Below are 26,331 nucleotides of genomic sequence, written 5' to 3'. Positions count from 1 at the left end.
TTGCTACAAATTACTGATATTTAAGCACATTAGTTCAATTGGAAGACCAATAAAAATATAATTTTGTGAACTATAATTTTGTGGCTTCAGTCTGTTTTTATTGTGGCAATTAGAGAGATAGTTTGAGCAAGGAAAATGCCTGGACTGTTAATTGAAAATGGAGAAAGCAGTTGAGTGATGGCTTTTAAACTTGTGAGTAGCAAAGGATCTCATGAAGATCAGAAATGAAGGAGTTGACTGCAAGTACATTTTCTTTGATCTGTTGTTTGCCATTAACCCAACATTATGCAAGAGGGATATAGCTGGTGAAAGAACTCAAGTTAGATTTCGTTATTACATACTCCTGAAATTCCAACTGTTAAAATATATGAACAAATAAATTTCTTCACAGAGATTAAGAATAAAGATTCTTCAGGGGCATAGTCTCAGTTGTACCTTGTATCCAACTCAACCTGAGCTGGAAATCATAGCCACATCTAACTCAAACAACATGATGTCATTAAAGACAATAAAGGACAAGTGAAAATGCAAAACCTAGGAAAGACAATAACCCAATATGAGTACATGCATTGCTTTTGATACTGCTCAATCGCATGTGGCAGCAACTCATTTTAAATCTTATGATCATACAGGATGCCTCTGGAATTCCAGAGATGCCAGAAATTCTACAAAGCTTGAGGAGGGGAGGGTGAGGACTGTAAAGAGAAGTAAGGAAGTTATCCTTGACAATCAGTAACTGAGAGAGAGGCGGGGACCAATAGTTCTCCATAAATTTTGATCAGAATTTATGTAGATATTGCTGTCATTCATTGTACCCCATCAGCAAGTGGCTTGTTAGCGAAGGAGCTGAATTTGGTGCGGATCGTGCCGCCCTCTGCTACAGAAAGGCGTGGTCAGTGCATGAAGTTGGTGTGCAGTCTAACAGTGAGTGATTGCTTGGGATGCATTCCTCATGATGGCAAGACCCTGTTGGATATTGGTAACATAGAATACTGGAAGACCAACAGTGGGAAGTGGTGTGGCCTCAGTTGGAACGAAGGCTAGGCTCATGCCACAGTGTTGCTCGTTGAAGCGACCATGAGGGGAGACACAGAGGTGGTGCAGTATGGCATCTATGCTGGATTGGGGCAGGCCCCTCATGTCGGGGGGGGGGGGTGTCGGGACTTTTGAAATGCTGCTTCATCTGCATGAGTACTTGGCCTCACCAGGTGAGCACCAGAGGAACTCAATTTTCATTCTGTCCCAGAGAAGAGGCAGTTAAAGCAGATATCCAGGATATGGAGGAATGCAGAGGGAAAGCCACAATGCAGGGAGGAGGACAGCTGTTTTGAAAATTGTAAATCCCTCACTTTTCCCCCAAGTTTTGAAGGGCTCCTAACCTGAAATATCAGCCAGTTTCTCTTTCCACATATGCAAGGTTTTGCAGAAGTGGAATTTGTGGCGTGCATCAGGGATAGTTTCTCAGATCAGTACGTTATAGAATCTAACTGAGAACAGACTTGATTTGGTTATGAGTAGATCTTGTTATGAAGAATATTCCAGGAAATAGTGATTACAGTATAGAGAAATCCAGATATAGTTTGAGGGTCAAAATCAAACAACTTGGATAAATGTAATTACTAAAGTTTAAAGTGGAACATAGGCTAAAGGAAGGTCACCAGATGAGCAGGGGCAGATACTTAAGCAACTATTTCATAATGCTCAGAGGTAAATTATCCCTATTAGAAAGGGGGACAATGAGAAAAATGAACCATCTGTGATTAATGAATGAGGTCATGGAAAATAATAAATTAAAATCTGCAGCACATAACGTGGCAGAAGCTTCTGGTAGACAAGCAGACTGAGATTCTTTTTAAAAAAAGGACCAGCAGCTAGTCACTAAAAAAAAAAGAGAAGAAAAATGATGACAAAATAAAATTTACGAGACTGGTACACAACACGAACTCACAATATTGTAGGTAGTTTGTCATCATGGATTGAAGACTGATTAAAACATAGAAGAAAGAGTCGGAATAAGTGGGTCCTTTTCTTTAGAACATAGAATAGTACAGCACAGTACAGGCCCTTTGGCCCACAATGTTGTGCCAACCCTTCCCTGCCTCCCATATAATCCCCCACCTTAAATTCCTCCATATACCTGTCTCATAGTCTCTTAAACTTCACTAGTGTATCTGCCTCCACCACGGACTCAGGTAGTGTATTCCACTCACCAACCACTCTCTGAGTAAAAAACCTTCCTCTAATATCCCCCTTGAACTTCCCATCCCTTACTTTAAAGCCATGTCTTCTTGTATTGAGCAGTGGTACCCTGGCTATCCACTCTATCTATTCCTCTTAATATATTGTATACTTCTATCATGTCTCCTCTCATCCTCCTCTCCAGAGAGTAAAGCCCTAGCTCCCTTAATCTCTGATCTCCCTAATCTCTGTAAACCAGGCAGCATCCTGGTAAATCTCCTCTGTACCCTTTCCAATGCTTCCACATCCTTCCTATAGTGAGGTGACCAGAACTGGACACAGTACTCCAAGTGTGGCCTAACCAGAGTTTTATAGAGCTGCAACATTACCTCGCGACTCTTAAACTCTATCCCTCGACTTATGAAAGCTAACACCCCATAAGCTTTCTTAACTATGCTATCTACCTGTGAGGCAACTTTCAGGAATCTGTGAACATGTAGCCCTGGATCCCAATGCTCCTCCACACTACCAAGTATCCTGTCAAGTACCAAGTACTTGGTATTCTGCCTTGGAGTTTGTCCTTCCAAAGTGTACCACTTCACACTTCTCCAGGTTGAACTCCATCTGCCACTTCTTAGCCCACTTCTGCATCCTAACAATGTCTCTCTGCAACCTTCGACAATCCTCTACACTATCCACAACACCACCAACCTTTGTGTCATCTACAAACCTGCCAACCCATCCTTCTAACCCCACATCCAGGTCATTAATAAAAATCACGAAAAGTAGAGGTCCCAGCACCGATCCTTGTGGGACACCACTAGTCACAACCCTCCAATCTGAATGTACTCCCTTCACCACCACCCTCTGCCTTCTGCAGGCAAGCCAATTCTGAATCCACCTGGCCAAACTTCCCTGGATCCCATGCCTTCTGATTTTCTGAATAAGCCTACCGTGTGGAACCTTGTCAAATGCCTTACTAAAATCCATGTAGATCACATCCACTGCACTACCCTCATCTATATGCCTGGTCACCTCCTCAAAGAACTCTATCAGGCTTGTTAGACACGATGTGCCCTTCACAAAGCCATGCTGACTGATCAGACCATGATTCTCTAAATGTCCATAGATCCTATCTCTAAGAATCTTTTCCAACAGGTTTCCCACCACAGACGTAAGGCTCACTGGTCTATAATTACCCAGACTATCCCTACTAACTTTTTTGAACAAGGGGACAACATTTGCCTCCCTCCAATCCTCTGGTACCATTCCCGTGGACAACGAGGACATAAAGATCCTAGCCAGAGGCTCAGCAATCTCTTCTCTCACCTCGTGGAGCAGCCTAGGGAATATTCCATCAGGCCCTGGGGACTTACTCATCCTAATATATTTTAACAACTCCAACACCTCCTCTCCCTTAATATCAACATGCTCCAGAACATCAACCTCACTCATATTGTCCTCACCGTCATCAAGTTCCCTCTCATTGGTGAATACTTAAGAGAAGTATTCACTGAGGACCTCAAAAACGTCAACAGGGTCTCAGCCCGAAACGTCGACTGTACCTCTTCCTAGAGATGCTGCCTGGCCTGCTGCGTTCACCAGCAACTTTGATGTGTGTTGCATTGAGGACCTTGCTCACTTCCACAGCCTCCAGGCACATCTCCCCACTTTTATCTCTAATCGGTCCTACCTTCATTCCAGTTATCCTTTTGTTCTTCACATAATTAAAGAATGCCTTGGGGTTTTCCTTTACCCTACTTGCCAAGGCCTTCTCATGCCCCCTTCTTGCTCTTCTCAGCCCTTTCTTGAAGCTCCTTTCCTGCTACCCTATATTTCTCAATAGACCCATCTGATCCTTGCTTCCTAAACCTCATGTATGCTGTCTTCTTCCACCTGACTAGATTTTCCACCTCACTTGTCACCCATGGTTCCTTCACCCTACCATTCTTTATCTTCCTCACCGGGACAAATTTATCCCTAACATCCTGCAAGAGATCCCTTAACATCGACCACATGTCCATAGTACATTTCCCTGCAAAAACATCATCCCAATTCACACCCGCAAGTTCTAGCCTTGTAGCCTCATAATTTGCCCTTCCCCAATTAAAAATTTTCCTGTCCTCTCTGATTCTATCCTTTTCCATGATAATGCTAAAGGCCAGGGAGTGGTGGTCACTGTCCCCCAGATGCTCACCCACTGAGAGATCTGTGACCTGACCCCATTTGTTACCTAATACTAGATCTAGTATGGCAATCCCCCTAGTCGGCCTGTCAACATACTGTGACAGGAATCCATCCTGGACAGACTTAACAAACTCTGCCTCGTTTAAACTATTGGAACTAATCAGGTGCCAATAAATATTAGGGAAGTTAAAGTCACCCACGATAACAACCCTGTTATTTTTGCACCTTTCCAAAATCTGCTTCCCAATCTGCTCCTCAGTATCTCTGCTGCTACCAGGGGGCCTATAGAATACCCCCAGTAGAGTAACTGCTCCCTTCCTGTTCCTGACTTCCACTCATACTGACTCAAAAGAGGATCCTGCTACATACCCACCCTTTCTGTAGCTGTAATAGTATCCCTGACCAGTAATGCCACCCCTCCTCCCCTTCGCCCACCCCCCATCCCTTTTAAAGCACTGAAATCCAGGAATATTGAGAATCCATTCCTGTCCTGGTGCTAGCCAAGTCTCTGTAATGGCCACTAACTCATAATTCCATGTATGTATCCATCACCTTTGTTCCTGATGCTTCTTGCATTGAAGTACATGCACTTTAGCCCTTCTACCTTACTATCTTTACACCCTTTATTCTGCTTCTCTTTCCTTAAAGTCTCTTCATATGTTAGATCTGGCTTTACTCCATGCACTTCTTCCACTGCTCTATCGCTCTGGGTCCCATCCCCCTTGCAAGTTAGTTTAAACCCTCTCGAACCATGCTAGCAAACCTACCTGCAAGGATATTGCTCCCCCTTGAGTTCAGGTGCAACCCATCCAATCTGTACAGGTCCCACCTTCCCCAGAAGAGATCCCAATGTTCCAAAAATCTAAAACCCTGTCCCCTGCACCAACTCCTCAGCCAGGCGTTCAACTGCCATCTCCTCCAATTCTTACCATCACTGTCACGTAGCACTGGCAGCAATCCTGAGAATGCCACCCTTGAGGTCCTGTTCTTCAGCCTTCTACCTAGTTCCCAAAACTCACACTTCAGGACCTCATCCCTCTTCCTGCCTATGTCATTGGTGCCAATATGTATCATGACCTCTGGTTGCTTTCCCTCTCGTACCAGGATGTCGTGCACCCGGTCAGAGACATCCCGGAACCTGGCACCTGGGAGGCAACAAACCATGCAGGTATCTTTCTCACATACACAAAATCTCCTGTCTGCTCCCCTGACTATAGAGTCTCCAATGATGACAGCTCTTCTCTTCTCCCTTCTGCACCACAGGGTCAGACTCAGTGCCGGAGGCCCTGCCACCATGGCTCACCCCTGGTCAGTCATCCCTGCCAACAGTATCCAGGACAGTATACTTATTATTCAGGGGAATGGCTACAGGGGTGCTCTGCACTACCTGTCCACTCACCTTCTCTTTCCCCCCTCCGACTGTTGTGATAAGGGTATCTGGACTCTACAATGGGATAGGTAGTTTGAGTGAGTAGATGAAAAATTGACATGTGGAACTTAATGTAGGAAAGTGTGAAGTCATGCACTTCAGTAGGAGGACTCAAATAGCAAGTTATAACACAATTGAAGAGAAATTGTAATGAGTAGGTTACAATGGGATCTTGGTGTTTCTATGCATGAAGTAAAAGTTAATGTGCAGGTGTAGAAGGACAACTGACATAATAAGCTTCATTTACAAACAGAGTTTAGAAATAGGCAAGTATTGTTACAATTGTACAGTATGTTGGTATAGTTGCATCTCAAGCACCACGTTCTGTGATCTCCTTCTACCTGAAAGTACTTTCTTCATGATCTCTATATCTCCAACTTGGTGTCCAAATATCTATCATCTCAACTCTGAATTAATACAATGAATAAGTATTCATTGTCTTCTGAGGTTAAAAAAACAATCCCAAGCCAAACAACTTAGTGTAAAGATTCACTTCTTTATCCTGAGACGAAGGTCCTGGTTCTGGGCTCTCCAATTAAAGGATCAAACCTTCAGTATCTTGCTTTACCACATTTTCGAAACTGCACTGAGAACAGGCCAACCTCATTCACTCTCCCACGGTACAAATCCTTATCCTCAGGAGTGAATCAAGTGCACTTGCTTTGCAAGGATATTCTCCTTAAGGTGCACAATTGCATAAACACAAGAGATTCTGTCAATGATGAAAATCTTGAGCAATACAAACAAAATGCTGGAGGAGTTCAGCAAATCAGGCAGCATCAAAGGAGTGGAATAAACAGTCGACATTTTGGAGCAAGACCCTTCAACAGGGCTGGAAAGGAAGGGGCAGAAGCAGATTAAGGTGGTGGCTGGAGGGAAAGGAGTACAAGCTGGCAGATGATAGATGAAACCAAGTAAGGGGGAAGGTGGGGGGGGAGGGGGAATGAAGAAAGAAACTGGGAGGGAACAGTTGGAAGAAGTAAAGGGCTGAAAAGAAGGAATCTAACGGGAGGACACTGGACTGTAGAAGAAAGAGGAGGGGAACCGGAGGGAGGTGATGGGTAAGTGAGTTGAAAAGAAGAGGTAGGAGGGTACCAGAATAGAAAATGGAAACAAAGAGAAGGATGGAAGGGGAGAAATTACCAGGGTAGAGAAATTGATGTTTATGAATCAGTTTGGAGGCTACCCAGACAGAATATGAGTTGTTGCTCCTCCAACCTGAGTTTCGCCTCATCGTGGCAGTAGAGGCAGCCATGGAATGACACGTCAAAATCCCCCTTTTCTCTGCCTGGCTTGCTGAGTACCTCCAGGATTTTGTGTGTGTAGTACTTCAGATAAGACCTCACTAATGCCCTGCGTATTCTTAAAAAGACTTTCTGAATGATGCACTCCAAATTCCTTATTAAAAAAAATCCAATGAAAAACTTCCTAATGCCATATTTACAAGTGTATAACTCTCTATGTGACTCATTGTCCACTTATCTCACCCCCATTGATCTCCCTTCTGGCACTTATCTCTGCAAGTGTGACAAGCGCTACACCTGCCTCGCCACCTCCTCCTCACCACCACTGACAGCTCCAAACAGTTCTTCCGGTGAGGAGGTAGTCTTTTGAGTCTTTGGGGGTCATCTGTTGTATCTGATGTTCCCAGTGTAGCCACTTCTTCTTTATTGAGACCTGATGCAGACTGGGGTGGAGATCTTCATCTAAGTACCTTTGCTCTGTCCACCACAAAAGGCAGGATCTCCTGGTGGTGACTTACATTAATTCTACTTCCCATTCCCATTCTGACATGGCCTCCTCTACTGACGTAATAAGGCCAAACTCAGGTTGGAGGAACAACACCTCATATTCTGACTCAGTAGCCTCCAACCTGATGGTATGAACATTGATTTCTCTAACTTAATGGTATTTTTTTATTTATTTAGTGAGATACAGCGCAGATTGAACCATGCCACTGAACCCAGCAATCCCCCGATTTAATCCTAACCTAATCACGGGAAAATTTACAATGACCAATTAACCTACCAACCAGTATGTCTTTGGACTGTGGGTGGAAACTGGAGGTAGGGAGAATGTATAAACTTCTTACAAGCAGCGGCGGGAATTGAACCTGGATCGCCTGTACTGCAAAGCGTTGTGCTAACTACTAGGCTACCTTGCCACCCAGGTTTCCCCCTCCCTCCTTCTCTTATTTCACGCCCCATTCTGGTTTCCCTCTCACCCCTACTCATCAGTTTCCTCTGGTACTTCTCCACCTTCATTTTCTTCCATGGTTCACTGTCCTCTCCTATCACCAGTACAAATACCATCTTCGAGTTATTGCTTTAGAAATCCTTTTCATAAACACAAGAAAATTTGCAGATGCTGGAATTAAGAACATAGAAATAGGAGCAGGAGTAGGCCATCTGGCCCGTCAAGCCTGCTCCATCATTCAAAGAAGGTCGTGGCTGATCTGGCCATGGACTCATCTCCACCTACCCTTAATTCCCCTACGATGTAGAAATCTAGCCAACCTTATCTTAAATATATTTTACTGAGGCAGCCTCCACTGCTTCACTGGGCAGGGAATTCCAGAGATTCACCACTCTCTGGAAAAAGCAGTTCCTCCTCATCTCCATCCTAAATCTACTCCCCCGAATCTTGAAGCTATATCCCCTAGTTCCAGTCTCACCTACCAGTGAAAACAACTTTCCTGCCTGCCTCTATCCTAAATATTCCTTTCATAATGTTATACATTTCTATAAGATCTCCTCTCATTCTTCTGAATTCCAGTGAGTACAGTCCCACCCAATCTCTCCTCATTGTCTAACCACCTCATCTCTTGAATCAACCTGGTAAACGTCCTCTGCACCATCCTCAAAGTCAGTATATCCATCCTCCAGTAAGAAGACCAGAACTGCATACAGTTCTCCAGGTGCACCCTCACCAGTACCCTGTACAGTTGCAGCATAACCCCCCTGCTATTAAATTCAATCCCTAAGCAACACATGCAAAATGCTGTAGGAACCCAGTAATTCAGGCAGCATCTATGGAAATGAACAAACAGCGTCTTCCCCCTTCCTTTCCAGTCTCAGCCTGATGCTGCATGACCTGCTGAGTTCCTCTAGCATTTTGTGTGTGTTGCTTAGAAATCATTATGGTCCAAACATTCTCTGGGTATAGAAATTTTTTTGATTTTCTCCCGTACTTTTTCTTTTAGCAATATTACTAACTTAATTGCCTTTAGATTCTATACCCCACCCCCATCTTTTCTGCTATAACCAGTCTTGAGCAAAATCATGTTTTTTCTTGAAGTCTTTCAGCCAGGCTTGACTTAAGTTCTTTGAGGAATTAGAAGAGTTTCACTTGAATCTACCAGATAACGCAACAGTTTCTAAGAACTCTCTTGTAAAAAAAAAATGTGATAATCAAATTATTGCAAACTAACATCCTACCCAACCACACATCAGTGGTCATCTACACTTAGATCAAGTGGGTAAATTTTGCACAATATCTATTTTGATCATTCCTTTTAAAAGCTTTTCAGATTAATCGTGGTCTAAACTTTCAGGTTAGTTAACAAATCATGATCAAGGTTGCAAAATTGGCAGAGACTTAGTTTAAAAAAAAGATTGATTTTAGGGTAACAAAAATTCAGAACCACTTTAAAGGCTGCACAATTAGATAATATCATTCAATATCAAATCAATATGCAACTCATCTTCAGAGTATCACAAAGCACTGTCATGCAATAATCAGCATCCCATAGAGGTACGGGTACCATAAGCATGGAAACATATTCACAATGTTTAAAAATGTTTTTGCATGCTTTTATGGTTTGCAGGATAATACCAAATACACTTTGCAAGATAGCAAGCTCTATATTTCATGGAAATCAGAATAGGTCAGTATACAAATTAATTCTGGTTCAAATTAACCTCATTTTGAAAGCTCTAAAAGGAATCATATGCTTCTCTATGCATAGTCAACAAAGTATCAATTATTAAATATTTAATAATGACAAGAAGCTGGGAATTATAGAAACACAATCAATAAATTCAATGTACTTTTAAACCAAAATTGGCATTTTCTATTTTCCTGAAGAAACGTATAATCCTTTAAAATTTAAATAACTGAATAAATTTAGAACCGGGCATCACAAGTTTAACCAAGGACCTGACCCACCTCTGTGTTCAGCTTCCCTGCTGTCCACCCAAGGTCTGGGCTGCAGAGTTGATGGTAATGTGATGCCAGATGGCCTTGCTGTAGATTCTATCCTGTGGAATTTGTGAACTCTGTCTCTTGTTAAAGAAGAGGCAGATCTTTCATCTAGTTCCAAGAACTCATTTGGACCAGAGGCCAGGTCCTTCTTTTGCACCACATTAACAATCTCAGCAACTAGGTCTGATTCTGCCTTGTGTGTGGGGTTGTACTTATGCACATGAACAACATCTTCTTTTTCCCCTAAGAGCTTGGAAATGAGTGCATAAAAGTTTCCTGTTAGAGATTATAAGAAAACAGAGAAATGAAGGTAGAGGTAGTGAGAAAAGCTGTTAAGAAGATTTCAAAAGGTTAAAGCTTTGAAAGGTAATACAGCAATAAAATAAAAAGATAGTTGCAATTATTTTTAGAGGCACAATGTTAGTTTTGAAAATAATATTTGATCACAAAATACACTGATTATGAATTTCATTTAGCAAAATTCAACAAGTAATCTTTATCTCTACTTGGAGGAGGAGCCAATAAGTGACCGTCGTTATCAGTTTACTGAAAGTAGTATATGCGCAATAACATCAACGTAAATGACTATGCTGCCATCCCAACAAAGGAATAAAAGTCACTATGATAAACAAATTATTAATGCAATAACATCTGGTTAAACAAGGTGGCAGGTTTTCTTTTCCTTTCGTTTTCTTCTTCTGAGGAACTCATTGCTAACCTGAGTTCTTAATTTATGCAATAGTTTCAAAACTAAGTTCGCCTTACTTTAATAACCTCTCAGCGCCACGATTGAGAATGGGATGCGTAGTAACCACAGCAAAAACTTTTGCACACAATTATCACACAAATAGAGGAATTCCACAGTCATATGCATTTCCTTGTTAGCCTTTTGGTACATAACACAGATGCTCAAATTATTGCAACTGGATATTGGAATAATTTAAAATAAATTCTATGTGCCACTCTAATACACCAACAAACTGCTTATTATAATATAGTGAATATTTACTAACATTCAGACTGACACTGCAATACCAGCGTAATAACACCAGAAATAAGCATTCTTGAATTCCTTTCAAAAACTATTTTATGTTTTGCTACGAACATGTCATTCTGAAAGTAAATCCATTAGACTTCCCTGCCTCTTCTGCCTGACGTCAACTTCTGAATATACTCAAAAGCATATTTACGGGAGAAACACCATCAATACAAATTTGCACATCAGAGGCATTTAAAAACTTTGGGGAGAAAAAAGCATCTAGATTTAATGGTAGAAAAACCTAAACTACACAGCATCCACTCCCCACCTTCTTTCTGCTCAAAGTCTGTCGGAGCATGATGTAGCTTTGAAGATAGAACCTCCTGAGGTCTGCTCACATGTGCGCTCTCACCTCATGCTACAAATCACTTCCCTGGTGTGAAAGGTCCGTTATTTGCTCTCAGTACTTGGACCAGTCAAGTCCACAATCCAATGGGCAGCCAGCTGAATCAGTTCCATTCAACCAATTATCAGGGGAGACTGCCTTTGGGAGAAGGTGACAATTTAAATCCCTTTGCATAAGGTAAGCCGCTGCTAAACTTTGTTAAAGGGCTGGGAGCATAAGACCATAAGGCATAGGAGCAGATTTAGGCCATCTGGCCCATTGAGTCTGCTCTGCAATTCAATCACGACTGATCCTTTTTTCTTCTCTCCTCAGCCCCACTCCCGGCCTTCTGCCGTGTCCAATCAAGAACCTATCAATCTCTCCCTTAAATACACCTAACGATCTGGCCTCCACAGTTGCCTGTGGTAACAAATTCCACAAATTCACCAACCTCTGGCCAAAGAAATTTCTCTGCACCTGTTTCAAATGGATGCCTCTCTATCCTGAGGCTGTACTCTCTTGTCCTATACTCCCCTACCATTGGAAACATCCTTGCACATCTTATCTGTCTAGGTCTTTCAACATTTGAAAGGTTTCAATGAGATTCCCCCAGCCTTCTAAATTCCATCAAATGTTCCTCATATAATAACCCTTTCATTCCTGGAATCATCCTTGTGAACCTTCTCCAATGTCAGCACATCTTTCTGAGATAAGGAGCACAAAAGCGTTCACATTACTCAAGGTGAGGCCTCACCAGTGCCTTATAAAGCCTCAGCATCACATCCCTGCTCTTATATTCTAGACCTCAGGAAATGAATGCTGATATTACATTTGCCTTCTTCACCACTGATTCAACCTGCAAGTTAAAATTTCCATGATTGTATTTCATTTACCACTTTCTTGCCCATTCTCCTAATCTGTCTAAGTCTTTCTGGAGCCTTCCTGTTTCCTCAACACTACCTGCCCCTCCACCAATCTTCGTATCATCAGCAAACTTGGCAACAAAGTCATCTATTCCATCATCTAAATCATTTATATACAGCATAAAAAGCAGACCCAACACCAGCCCCTGTGGAACACCACCAGTCACTGGCAGCCAACCAGAAAAGGATCTTTTTATTTCCAATCGCTGCCTCCTACCAATCAGCCAATGCTCTAACGATGCTAGCAACCTTCCTGTAATACCATGGGTTCTTAACTTGGTAAGCAGCCTCATGATTGAAATCTTGTCAAAGGCCTTTTGAATATCCAAGTATACAATATCCATGGCATCCCCTTTATCTATCCTACTTGTGAGCTCCTCAAAGAATTCCAACAGGTTTGTCAGGCAAGATTTTCCCTTAAGGAAACCATGCTGACTTTGTCACATCTTGTCCTGTGTCACCAAGTACTCCATAACCTCATCCTTAACAATTGACTCCAACATCTTCCCAAACACTGAGATCAGGCTAATGGGTCTATGATTTCCTTTCTGCTGCCTCCCTCCTTTCTTAAAGAGTGGAGTGACATTTGCAATTTTCTAGTTTTCCAGAACCATGCCAGAGACCAATGGTTCTTTAAAGATCATTACTACTAACTTCATAATCTTTAGGATCAGAACTCTAGGGTGCAGTTCATCTGGTTCAGGTGACTTATGTACTTTAAGGTCTTTCAGCTTTTTGAGAACCTTCTCCCTTGTAATAGTAACTGCACGCACTTCTCCTCCCTCACACCCTTCAACACCTGGCACACTGCTAGTGTCTTCCACAGTGAAGACTGATGCAAATTACTCATTTAGTTCATCAGCCATCTCCTTGTCCCCCATTATTATTTCTCTGGCCTCACTTTATAGTGATCCTATCTCCACTCTCATCTCTCTTATTTTTTTTATATACACAAGAAAGCTTTTTCTATGCACTTTTATATTGTTTGCTAGTTTGCTTTCATATTTCATCTTTTTCCTCTGAATGATTCTTTTAGTTGCTTTCTGTAATATTTAAAAGCTTCCCAATCCTCTATCTTTCTGCTAATTTTTGCTTTGTTGTATACCCTCTCTTTTTGCCTTTATGTTAGCTTTGACTTCCCTTGTCAGCCATGGTTGTACTACTTTGCCATTTGAGTATTTCTTTGTTTTTGGAATACACCTATCCTGCACCTTCCTCATTTTTTCCCCAGAAACTCACACCACTGATGCTGTGCTGTCATCCTTGCCACCATCTCCTTCCAGTTCACTTTGGCCAACTCCTCTCTCATACCACCGTAATTTCCTTTACTCCACTGAAATACTGCTATGCCAGACTTTACTTTCTCCCTATCAAATTTCAAGTTGAACTCAATCATATTGTGATCACTGCCTCCTAGGGGTTTCCTTTATCTTAAGCTCCCTAATTGCCCCTGCTTCATTACATAGCACCCAACCCAGTATAGTTGATCCCCTAGTAGGCTCAATGGTAACTGCTCTGAAAAGCAATCTTGTAGGCATTCAACAAATTCACTCTCTTGAGATCCATTACCAACCTGATTTTACCAAACAACCTGCATGTTAAAATCTCCCATGACTATCATAACATTGCCCTTTTGACACACTGTGACAAAGGCCTGTCACTGACTACGGACAGCTCATGGCACACTCAGTAAAACACTCATCCCCAGCAGTAATAGTGACTGTGTCTGAAACAGAGCCGCTGCATGGAGCTGTCTCATATAGAGGCAGCAGCTACCTGCACAGGTGTGCTGATGGTGGAGGATACCATCTTTAATTGGATAATTGAGTTAATTAGCTTTTGGTTGGTCTGGGGGGGGGGGGGCTTAGCAGTTATAAGCCTCAGGTTACCAAGGCTTTAGGGTTAGTTTTCTTTTGTGTTTAGTCTGAGGGTATATATCTGTAGTCCACATTCCAGCAACTGTTTGGAGGCCTGCATCTAACTTCCATCAGGGTCCTTTTACCCTTGCAGTTTCTCAACTCAACCCACAAGGATTCAACATCTTCCGATCCTACATCACAGCTTTCTAATGATTTGATGCCATGCCTTACCTGAAGAGTCACACCACCCCCTTTGCCTACCTTCCAGTCCCTTGATACAATGTGTATAACATCAGTGATTGGGAAATTATTGAAGATTCTTAGGGACAATATTTATTAACATATGGAAAAGCATGGACTTATTAGGAATAGTCGGCATAGCTTTGTGTAGAGGTGATTATGTCTTACAAACTTGGCTGAGATTTTTTTTTGAAGAGGTGACAAAAAATGATTGAGACAGTAGGGCAGTAGTGTTCTACAGGGATCAGGGCTGGGACCTCTGTTGTTTGTTATACAAATGATTTGAACAAAAAGGTAAAAAGTTTGCAGATGATATAACAATTGGTGGAGTTGTGGATAATGAAGCAAGAATACAGCAGAATACAGCTCATTTGGAAAGATGAGGAGAAGAATGGCAGATTCTTTGGGAGGTCAGATATAGGGGGAATGTACACAGTAAATGGTAGGACTTAAACATTGATGTGGGAACAGATTGTTAAGTATAAATCCATAGCTCCCAGAAAGTGGCAACAGAAATAAATAAGATTATAAAGGTGGTGTATGCAAAGGTCTTAGGCGTGTATACAGTACATATCTAGGGTGGCTAAGACTTTTGCACAGTACTGTAATAATTTATGTACTGCGCTGTACTGCTGCCGCAAAAAAAAAACAAATTTCATGACATATGTGAGTGATGATAAAACTGATTCTGATATGGGTCTCTATGGTGGACTGAGAGTGGAGTCATGGTTGGGAAAATCGGAAAGCAGTGGGGAGGGAGCGGGACTCACCAAACAGACATTGTGTAATGATCACAAAACAGTTGTATGAAATCAAACAACCTTGCCTGGTGTCTCAGGGCTGGGTGTGTCTGCATCTGTGCCACCTCCTACCCGGCACTTCTCTGCCAGCTGTCCCACACCCCTCCAGTGGTTCTCGAACCTTGCCATTCCCAATGTCCTTTGCTCCCACCAGATTTACAAACTCGCTCTCTGCTCCACATTGACAAATACAGTACTGTGCAAAAGTTTTAGGAATTCTCACTATATATATGTATATACAAACGTATATACACCTTAGACTTTTGCACAGTACTGTACCTGTCTTCACCAAATGGTGCATTGAGCATAAAAGTGGACATGTTGCAGTTGTGTACAACTTTGGTTATGCCATATTTTGAGTGCTGTGTACAATTATGGACACCACATTTCAGCAAGGGTGTGGAGGAATTGGAGAGGGTGCAAAGGAAGCTCACCAATTCATAGCATTGCCTGGATTAGAGCTTATTAGCTAGAAGGAGGGATTGGACATCCTTCAGTTGGTTTCTCTGGAGCACCGGAGGGCAAGAGACAACCTGAATTATGTTAAACTATGAGAAGCATAAAAAGGGTAAATGGTCAGAACTTTTTTCCCCCAGGGTAGAAGTGTCAAATAGTAGAAGTTACAGATTTCAGGCAAGAGAGCAAGGTACTTTTTTAAAAAAACGCAGGGAGAGACAGCCACCTCGCATGAGGTGCTGCAAGAGGAGATGGAAATGACAGCAAAGTTTAAGAGGCATTTAGACAGGCAGAAAATGGAGGGATAGAGAGGTGTGCTGGCAGGTGGGATTAGTTTAAATTGGCACTTTGGTCGGCACAGGCATCTGTACAGAACATGCTGTACTTTTCTGCTCTCTAACTGGTTAGTGTTTTGGGTAGTTAAAGTATGAATTGGTTTGACTGAAAATTATAGGATTCTGAAAGAAAATGACAGAGTAGGGATGTAGGAGGTTGCTGGGGTTATGTCAGACAGGAAACCAAGATAGTAGACTAAACCAGGTGGCTTAAGATGGAGATCACTGCTCATCTTACAGAACAATAGGACACACAGCAAAGGCTGAATTTTCTAATGTTCCTCCAACAGGTTCTTCCACTCTCTGTGTGCAGTAACCAATACGTTTCCCCACAGCAGTAATTGAATGTTGTTCTTAAATCAATGCAGAGAATTCACATATATTTGATCTTTTCCATTACTTGCAAAAATGTTTTACATAACATGTATTCTATATTTTATGTCCAGTCATTAAGCCAAAACACCTTAGAATATCATACTTAATCAACACACTGATTACCTTGTGGTGTGTATTACTGACACTCAACTCGGTTGTTAAAGAAATCCTTTTGTGATATACGAGTTATACGAGTCAGCTTCAATTCACACTTATAGAGCTCATCTATCACAAGTGGGGCTGAGAACTGTAAGAAAATTGTAAAGCTTCGCGAATTAGTCAATTATCTGTTTCCCAATAATGGCAAATGTGGATACACGGATAGTCATTTATCAAACTGCCACAACGCCAGTCGCAGAGGTCCAATTTCTTCAGAGTGATACCCTCTTTTAGAACTGCACCTGCAGACAATGATGAATTGTAGTTGTGCTGTATGTTTAACAAGGTAAAATACTTCATGGGAGCAAACCCAAAGAGAGATGACAGTCAGAATAAGTTTTAAGGAGCATCATAAACCGACAGTTAAGGAGAAAACTTCAGATCTCTTTGGGCTTAAGCAGCAGAATTACTGGCACCAGTGACAGAGTGAACAACACTGGGGATACAGAGGAGGCTGAGATTGGAGGAGTATTGCCATGCCAGAGGCTGCCTAGAACAGAATTAGAATAATAGAATCTAGAGGTCATAAGGATGTGGATTGAGTGTGATGACTGCAGGTGAAGACCAAATGCATTGACTCAGACGAGGTGGAGATACATATTTTTCTAAAAAGAGTATCACACTCCAAATACAGAAAGATTTTTAAATAAATTATAGTGACTTTTATTGATTACACTTGGGTATATAAATGACTTTCCATACAACATAGTTACTGCTTACTGACAATAATTGCCATTTCAGTAATGCCTTGCCTACTTGCCAACTAGTTCTCTAAACACCAGAGAATAAGCATAGGAAAGGCCAGGATAATTCCAAATCTTCTATCTTTCTTGCCTCTGATCACCCATTCCCTTTTTCCTTGTGGAACCGCAAAATACTTTTCTCACATTCAAATACTAGATGTGAAATAGATATGATACAACTGTTCATTATTCAGTCATTTCTTTAACCCTGCAAATCCTCTGCAATACAGGGAAGCATATCTGCATATTGTTGTTAAAAAATTCTTCAATACAAAATTTAGATTTGTGTAATGCCTAAAATACGGCACATTTTTCTATAATCTTTGCTCTATGTAACTCTAGTATATAAACATTTGTACAATGATATATTCAAGCAGCATTGACCAAATCAATCAGAAATTGAAAATTGAAGATTGTTTATTGTTCTTCAGTATTCCAGTATGAAAGAGAACAAAATGATAGCCACTCCAGACCAAATGCCTTGAATAATAATCATTGAACAACTCCTTTATTTCAATAAGGAAGGTACTTCATTGATAATTGTGCCCAGAGTGTTGCTGACAAACAATTCTGCACACTTAGCTGTTTTTACAACATTATGGAAAAGACGAGATTTTAATATCACACTAAACCTGGATCCTAATGGCTGAATGTTCCTGTCCCAGTTCTCCACATTACATTTCACTCCCCTGCCTTTGTAAATATATTTTTCAAATACTTATCCCCTTTCCTTCACATCAATTCTGGTTCCACCATTCCTCTAAAATCTACTGTAATAGAAAAATCTCCGCAGAAGTGATCTCACAGAACAGTAGAAATTAATTTACTAAGGATTTTTTGTCATTTCTTTAAATTACTATTCCCAAACCTTCAAAACTTTTCCACTTCGAGGCAGAGAAATTAAGTTTAAAAAATAAGACTGCATTTTTAATAGCACGTAAATATTTTAGCATCCTTCTGTTTACAGACTGACTGCAGTTTGGAAGTTTTCCAATAAAATTGGTGCCGTCTGGCACATTACCCAGAGTACTATATTTCAAGATTTTAGCTCCAAGAACTTAAAGAAATAAAATACTCAGGGGTGCTAAGTCCCCATAATGCACTCTTACAGGATTATTTTAAACTGAAACAATGCTTTTTCATGTGCCATAGTGGCTCACAGAGGCACAGTCAAACAAAAATTTGACATAGAAGCATGAGGCATTAAGGTAAATTTTCAAAAGCTTGGTCAAAGTGGCAAGTCTTAAGCAACAGTTTAAAAGAGTAAAGAGTGGTAGCAAGGTATAGGGAAGGAATCTCAAAACGAAGATCAATGCCTACTTGGTCAAGAACGGTGAAGCAATTAAAATTGTGGTAGCTTAACTAGCCAGAATTGGAAGAACCCCTTATGGCATTGTAAGGTTTAAGGAGCTGACAGTAATAAAAATAAAAGGGGGAAAGACCATGACAGCAATGTGAAAACAAAGCAGAGAATTTTAAAGTGCAATCAGGAGCAGTAGTAGCCCATTTGAGCCTGTTCCATCATTCAGTATGATTGTGATGAACCTCTCCCAATACCATATTTTGCTCTCTCATCACCAACTTCAGTGGAATTCAGTCTGCCTGTGGTCTGGCCTCCACTGCCTTCAGTGGTTACAGCATTCCAAAGGTTTACAACTTTGTTATTGAGGAAACTTTTCTCCAGCTTAGTCATAAATGTCTTATCCTATGTCTCCTTTTAAACTCAATATCCTTTCCAGTCACATTACGAATAGTATGAGACTAAAACTGCACACAATACTCTAGTTGTATACAATACTGGGGTCTCACTACAGCTCTTAATAATTACAGTGAAACATTCTTTGTTCCTCTACCCAAAATCTCTTGCAATAAGATACAAAATATAATGGTGGATGTACAAGAGGACCTAGGTGTCCTTACATCAACATTTTCAATCTATCAGTTCAAATAATCCTATACAATTTTGTTTTGCCCAGCAGCCTCTTACTTTCCACAATTCCCTTCTGACATGTTTGCCCCACTGAGTCTATACCAGCTCAGATTAAATATATTACCCTATTTTCCTCTTCCCCCAAGTTCCCATCAAATTTCTCTCTCCCCAGATTCTAATACTTATCCATAAACTAGGGAACTTTAAGGTGATCCACTAACCTATGAACCCACAACACTTCGTGATGCGTGAGGAAAATCGGAGTAAAAGGAAGCAAACCACGTAGTCATAGAAAGAACGAGCAAATTCCAGTCAGTCAGGGGCAGAGTCCGAAGCCTCACTGGCCAAACTTAAATTGTTCCCTACAAGGTAGGAAGAGGCAATTTTGATGTATTGAGTCAGTGGTGGCTCCCAGAATAATCATATTCACCCCTCGTTTTTCCTGTAACCTATCCTTCCCACATTTCCACTAACTCCCTTGAAATCCTACAATCTATCCTGTGGTGGTATTGGCAGTCTCCGGAGCACTGTAGGATAGAGACAAGAGGAGTGCAAGTGCATAGGGTCCGAAAAGGGATGACGCAGATAAACAAGATAGTGAAGGTGGCGCATGGCACGCTCGCCTTCATTGAACTGTGCACGGAGTAGAAAAGTCGCATTAGGGTGCTAAGCAACTGCAGTATAAGGCATTGTTGAGACTGCACTTATAACGTTACGTGCTTGTCCGGTCACCGTACTAGAGGATGGGTGTGAATCAGCTCGAGAGGGTGCAGGAAACATTCACAAGAATGTTGCTGGATTGGAGGGTTGGGCAGGCTGGGACAAGAATCCTGAGGGGCATAGATAAGGTGGATGGCCACACTTTTTTTCTTGGGTCAAGTCAGTCTTTTATACTAGGGGGCAAAGATTTAAGGTGAGGGAGAAACATTTCAAGGGGAGCAGAGGGGTAGGTTTTGCCTTCTTTATAGCTGCATTTATATGTTGGGACCAGGTTGGATCCTCAGAGATCTTGACACTCAGGAACTTGAAATTGCTCACTCTCTCCACTTCTGATCCTTCAATGAGGTTCGGTTCATGAACCCTCGTCCTACTCTTCCTGAAGTCCACAATCAGCTCATTGTTGTACTGACGTTGAGTGCAGGGTTGTTGCTGTGACACCACTCAACTAGCTAGGAAATCTCACTCCTGTCTGCCCTCTCATCACCATCTGAGATTCTGCTAACAATGTTTGTTTCATCAGCAAATTTATAGATGGCATTCAAGCTATGCCGAGCCACATAGTCATAGGTGCAGAGAGAGTAGAGCAGTGGGCTAAGCATACATCCCTGAGGTGTACCAGTGTTGATCATCAGCAAAGAAGAGGATTTATTAATACCAATCCATACAAATTGTGGTCTTCCAGTTAGGAAGTTGAGGATCCAATTGCAGAAGGAGATACAGAGACCCAGGTTCTGTAGTTTATTGATCAGGATTGTGAGAATGATGGTGTTAAACACTGAGCAATAGTCAATAAACAGCATCCTGACATGGGTGTTTGTATTGTCTGGGTGATCTAAGGCCGGGTGAAGAGCCATTGAGATCCCGTTTGCCATGGACCTATTGTGATGAGAGGCAAATTGCAGTGGGCCCAGGTCCTCGCTGAGGCAGGAATTAATTCTAGCCATGACCAACCTCTCAAAGCAGTAGGTGTGAGTGCTACTGGACGATAGTCATTAAGGCAGCTCACACTACTCTCCTTGGGCACAGGTATAATAGTTGCCCTTTTGAAGCAGGTAGGAACTTCCACCCATAGCACTGAGAGGTTGAAAATGTCCTAGAATACACCCGCCAGTCGGTTGCCTTACCTGGTACTCCATCGATGCCTGCCACCTTACAAGGGTTCACCCTCCTGAAAGACAGCTTGACATCAGCCTCTGAGACAAGAAACCGGGTGCAGCAGGGATATTCACAAATGTAGTTATATTCTCCCTATCAAAACTAGAACCTGGCAGAGGATGTGGTTGAGGAGAGTACACTTGCAACGTCTGAAAGAAAGGTGGGTTCTCGGATAGGAAATGTTTATTGGGATATGGGCAAATTGCAGACGAATGGGACTAAATCCGGAAGCCATCTTGGTCAGCAAGGATGACCTGGGCTGAAGGGCGCATGTCTGTGCTGTATTAAGTCTATGACTTAATCAATGCCACTGAATACAATGGTTTTACTGATATACCGGCAACAAAGCTCCAGGATAGCACAAGACAGCGTAGGATAGCTCTAGGATAGAGGCCTGATGAAGAGCCTCAGCCCAAAATATCGACTGTTTATTCCCCTGCATAGATGCCGACTGAACTGCTGAGTTCTTCCAGCATTTCGTGTGTTGCTCAGGATAGCACAAGGTTCGCTTGAAACTCGCCACTTGGCATATTGCTCATTTTCTCCATGTTTCAGTGAAATACCGATTAATTGTTCTCTCTGAAGTCAGCAGCACCCCAAATGTACATTTGTACATTACCTTTATACATTATTAATAGCTATACTGTTAGGTGAATACAACTTGTAATATTCCATTATTAATGGCAAGGAATTGCTTGGTGATTATTTAAATTTATAGAGCATAAACATTATTTTAAAGTCACACAATTTATTTTATTTGAACACTACTGAATCACTTGGTTGCTGCCTCATGGATTATTTATTGAGAAAACACAGAAGCAGCAACAGTTCTTCTGAGGAATGAGGCATGGCAACAGTAGGTGAAAATGCATCATTTAATACTGCAGTGAGCAGAGCAGAAACGAAAAAAGAAAGAAAATTTTGTGTGCTAGAATCACGTTTGCCCTTTATAACAGGATGGTTATATAGCTGTAAGATTAACCTGACAATTAAAGCAAATTCTGGTGACTAAGCAGTTGATTAAAAGGAGGAAATCTTGGCAGTGCTAGTCCATCGCTCTCAGAGATTAGTATCTTGGCTTACTGATCAAACACTGCACTACCATGGTAGGTTTGAATTAAACATGACCAAAAAAAAACCAGTGTTTCACACTTGAACCTTTGAATGAAAAAGCCTATAAAAAGTAGTGGATACAGCCCATCCTTCACAGGTGAAGCCCTTCCCACCATTGAGCACGCTACAACCCATATTCTCAATATTTATTAATTTTTTTCTTTTTGTACTTGCACAATTTGCTGTCTTTTGCAATTTGGTTGTTTGCATGCAGTCCTTCATCAATTCTGCCCTGTTTCTTTGTATCTACTGTGAACACCTGAAAGAAAATGAGTCTCAAGGTGCTATATGATGACTTGTATGTACTTTGATAATAAATTTGTTTGATAATAAATTCTGGAGGAATTCATGTCAGGTAGGATCTATGGAGGGAAATAGTCAAATGTTTCAGGCTGAGACCCATTATCAGGTCCCGAAGCAGAAAAGATCTGACAGGGAGGGCCGTGCTCACCGCTAGCCAAGCGTGGGCTCAGTACTTATTAGTACACTCTGTCAATGAGGCATTCTGCCAGATGGTTTTGACACTCTTCCCAGACAACCATCCCACAGGATCCATCGTGTCCCTCTCCCACAGTACCTGGATGCCATTCCATGTTGACTGCTGTCTGATAGACTTGTGGTCCAAAATGTCTTTTTTTTCTCTGAAAGAACTTTTTCCACAAAGAACAATTTGCATGGTAATATCAAATTCACTTAGACATTGCATGGCAAGGATCCCAGGCCCAGGTTGTGCAGTCACTGGAGATGTATTGAATTGCAGCACATAGTGAGACTTGGTGCCTATATATGTTGGTTCTATTCACAGCATGATGCAGCCACTGACAAAGGTGGCCACCAGGATAAGAGTGATGCTGGGTATGCCTTTCTCCTTGTTGTCTGGGGACTTGTGCATCGCAACCTATTAGAAAACCCACGGCCAGCTCTCCCTCCCAGAATTTCTTGTCCTCTATTAAAGTGGGCTTAGACAACAATGAGTTAGATCAGCCACTTCTCTGAAGGAGATAATGGGCTCCATTTATGCCTTCCGGTTGAACGGATCTCATGGAAGCTATTGCTTATGAGCTGAATTGTACTTGGCTCATTGGGACTGGATGGGCATAGACTTTTTGGAAGTGCACCATGCTGTGCTTCTGGCTTGAAACATGCTAGAATCCATATGGAAGGGTATCATTACCCTAATCTACCAGCAGAATGGGAGAAGATAGAAATCCGGAACTGGAGACCCATATCACTGTTGAATGCACTGTTGAATCATCACCAATTGGATCTGGTTTGTTCCAGGACAAGTGGTCTACCTAGACCAAATCAGTGTTATACCCACTAGAGAAATCGCTAACCTCTTTATTACTCAGGGATACCATTGCCTATGTACAAGAAGAAGGGTGAGCACTTGTCAGGTCAGCTTGGACCAGAACGACTTTGATAGGATATCACACAGGTGCATGACATTTGGGCTCTTCAAAGTGGGCTACGAGGAGGGAATCAACAATTGCATCGAACTGCTCAACAGATATCAGTAGTGCTGTCAAAAAACAATCTATGGGAAACAGATAATATGCGTTTGTAAGTCAGAGTCGTCTACTTTCCTGTCCTGTTTTTGTGTTGTGTGGTACCCTTTGCCAATTCTATCAAGAAGGACGCAGTATAAGAGGGATGATGACGTCAGGCAGTGTGGTCAGTTTGCAAATGATCAGCATCTGTCACCAACCTGAGTTGGCATCAGAAGTCAGAGCCAACAGCAGGAAGAGAAAAACTAAAAACCTCAGAAAATGGCCTGGACAGTCCACCAATCCCTTGAATATCAGGTTTGACTACCTGAAGGAACTAGGGACTCTGCTTCAGAGCGGCGAGCAATGTAACAAAGATTGGGTGGAGTGGATAGATACTCAGCGTAGGTGTATCCCACAGTGACCTACTTCTCTGTGGCAATCGCCCAAGCCATTTTCCACTTTCTCTGGGGTATTTAACTTCGAACATTTTTGATAGATCACAATGAACAGCTCCCCAGACAGAGGGGGTTGGGAGAGGTGTACCCAATATCATCCTCAACCAAGCTGCCCTTTTGTCTTTTCATCAACATAAACGTTATTTGAAATAAACAAAAATTCCAAGAATAAACTGTGCAATCCCTTTCATTCTTTACATTCATCGTCAATGCTTTCAGTCCTGTTCTATTGCATTCCTACACATCAATAGCACTGCTGGCATTCACCTGGTATTCTGGGATGGCATGCTCCTGCAAAAATTGAGGAGCTTCCTCACCCAACATGACCCCTCCCTCTCCTTGCTGCACCAAACTACTGTTTGACAATCAAAGTTCACTGTGAGATCCCAGGAAACATGGACCACTTCCCACATCCCAGGTGCCACCTGTCAGTGAAGGCAATGTGACGAGAATACACATAGATTAAGATGTAGCTGTCCTGTGCTGGCACCAGTCGGATCAGCAGTTGGTCTGCCACCTGTCTTCAGGAGAAAGAGAGATAAGGAAAATAATGGAGCAGCATTTGGAGATGTGTAATGAAGGGACGGGAGAGAGAGTAACAGAGGGAGAGAGCTGTCAAGAGCGGCTCCCCCTTTGAACCCTGAACTGTTTGAAGTGATGGACAGGCGATACCCCAGCAGGGGGATAAAAAGGGACAGGTTCACTAAGGCGACACACACGACACCCGAGGTAACGAGACCCTGGAAGCGGTGCGTCTCTCACAAGTCGGTGGGAAGTTCTTGGACGGCTGATCGCGGGATCAAGCCATAGACGCTTAGGGTGGAAAAGCACGATCGGCGGGAACCTGGTGTGTGTCCACCCTTGCCTGGGTGCTGGGTTCACCGCAGAGAAACAATCGTATCTGGAAACGGAGGGGTCACGGTCGGTGACCTCAGATGACATCACAAAGGACTCGCCCGAAAGCTGACTGCGAAGGTCTGTGTGGAAGCCTTGAATATTCATTCATTTTGCTCTCTCTCTCTCTCTCCATCCCCCCCACTGTCCATCGCCACGGCAGCGATTACTGCGAACTGAACTGAACTAACTCGAACTGAACTTTGCGTCACTTTGAAACTGGTCATTTACCCCTAGACAACGATAGAGCTTGATTGATCCTGTTATCTTAATTCTGTGTACATGTATGTTTATCATTGCTGAATCGTTGCATTCATTATCCTTTTGATTAGAGTACTGTGTTGCTTGTTTCTTTAATAAAACTTTCTTAGTTCTAGTAATCCAGACTCCAACTGAGTGATCCATTTCTGCTGGTTTGGCAACCCAGTTACGGTGTACCTAACAGCAAACATTCACAACCAAAGTCATCACAGCTTTCAATGTGCCCATGTAGCCCTTGATTGGGGGCAAGGGCACTGAAACATTAATAACTCGGACCTGGCTCTAAACGTAATTTATCAGGCAGCAACACCCCCTGCTCTCATTTAAGCCTGGGTTGATTACAGCAGGCATCTCAAACTGCCTCTAACTACCTCTAATGTTGCTTTTGCAAAATACTTCAAATTCACTGAAAGCAAATCAGCATCAGTTACAGATTCAAAGCAAACATTCTCTGTACTTGCTGTAACTCTACAGTTACACTTTAGGCAATATTGGGCAGATGCCCTCAGTCCCACCCCTGACACCAGGTTCTTGAAACAGACACTTTTGTTCAAGCACTTGCATGGGAAAAGGTGACGAGCTGTTAGATAAATAAGGCTTTGAGTACATCTTCTCTAAGAATTGCAACAATTCTTCCCCCCCCCCCAACCGACTTTCCAACTCCTGAGGACATCTGGCCAAAGACAGGATGGGGAAGAGACATCCAGGATGCTACTGAGAACCTCGATTCCATACACCAGTTGCACCCAAACGCTGCTCACGGTGTGCAGCAGTGCATCAGCTCACAGATCAGCCAAGTCAGTCACCCCCTGCCCAATCACTGAAAGAGTCTGCTACCTCCATAGTGGACTCATTTGCCACCTCAGAAGCACCATATTAGAGCACGTGATGTTTGATTCTGAAAGACTGCCTAAGGAGAACTCCTGGATTAATTAATTTTTTTCCCCCATTTCTTATGCTTCTCAATCAAACCCACTATTTAGCTTTCTGTACCTATTTGACATTTAAGTTCTAAGCATTACTTCTTGGTTCAGAGATCAGCAATTCTTGGAGTGTGATTAA

General features: G+C 42.2%; 1 protein-coding gene across 4 annotated transcripts in view; it reads right to left on the bottom strand.

Moving 5' to 3' along the window:
- pam (peptidylglycine alpha-amidating monooxygenase) overlaps nucleotides 1-26,331 on the bottom strand; it is a 189,749-nt gene that overhangs the window by 39,486 nt on the left and 123,932 nt on the right. For 3 of the 4 annotated variants that reach the window (XM_063068606.1, XM_063068608.1, XM_063068607.1), the window contains exon 15: nucleotides 9,962-10,273. The exons of the other annotated variant lie outside the window; for it this stretch is intronic. In XM_063068606.1, coding sequence (XP_062924676.1) covers nucleotides 9,962-10,273 — 312 coding nt within the window. The remainder of the gene's footprint in view (nucleotides 1-9,961; nucleotides 10,274-26,331) is intronic. 4 annotated transcript variants of the gene reach the window in all.

This window comes from Mobula hypostoma, chromosome 16 (genome assembly GCF_963921235.1).
Source record: "Mobula hypostoma chromosome 16, sMobHyp1.1, whole genome shotgun sequence".
Lineage (NCBI taxonomy): Eukaryota > Metazoa > Chordata > Chondrichthyes > Myliobatiformes > Myliobatidae > Mobula > Mobula hypostoma.
The sequence above is the reverse complement of the archived record's forward strand: the minus strand, read 5'-3'. Positions and strand labels throughout refer to the sequence as shown.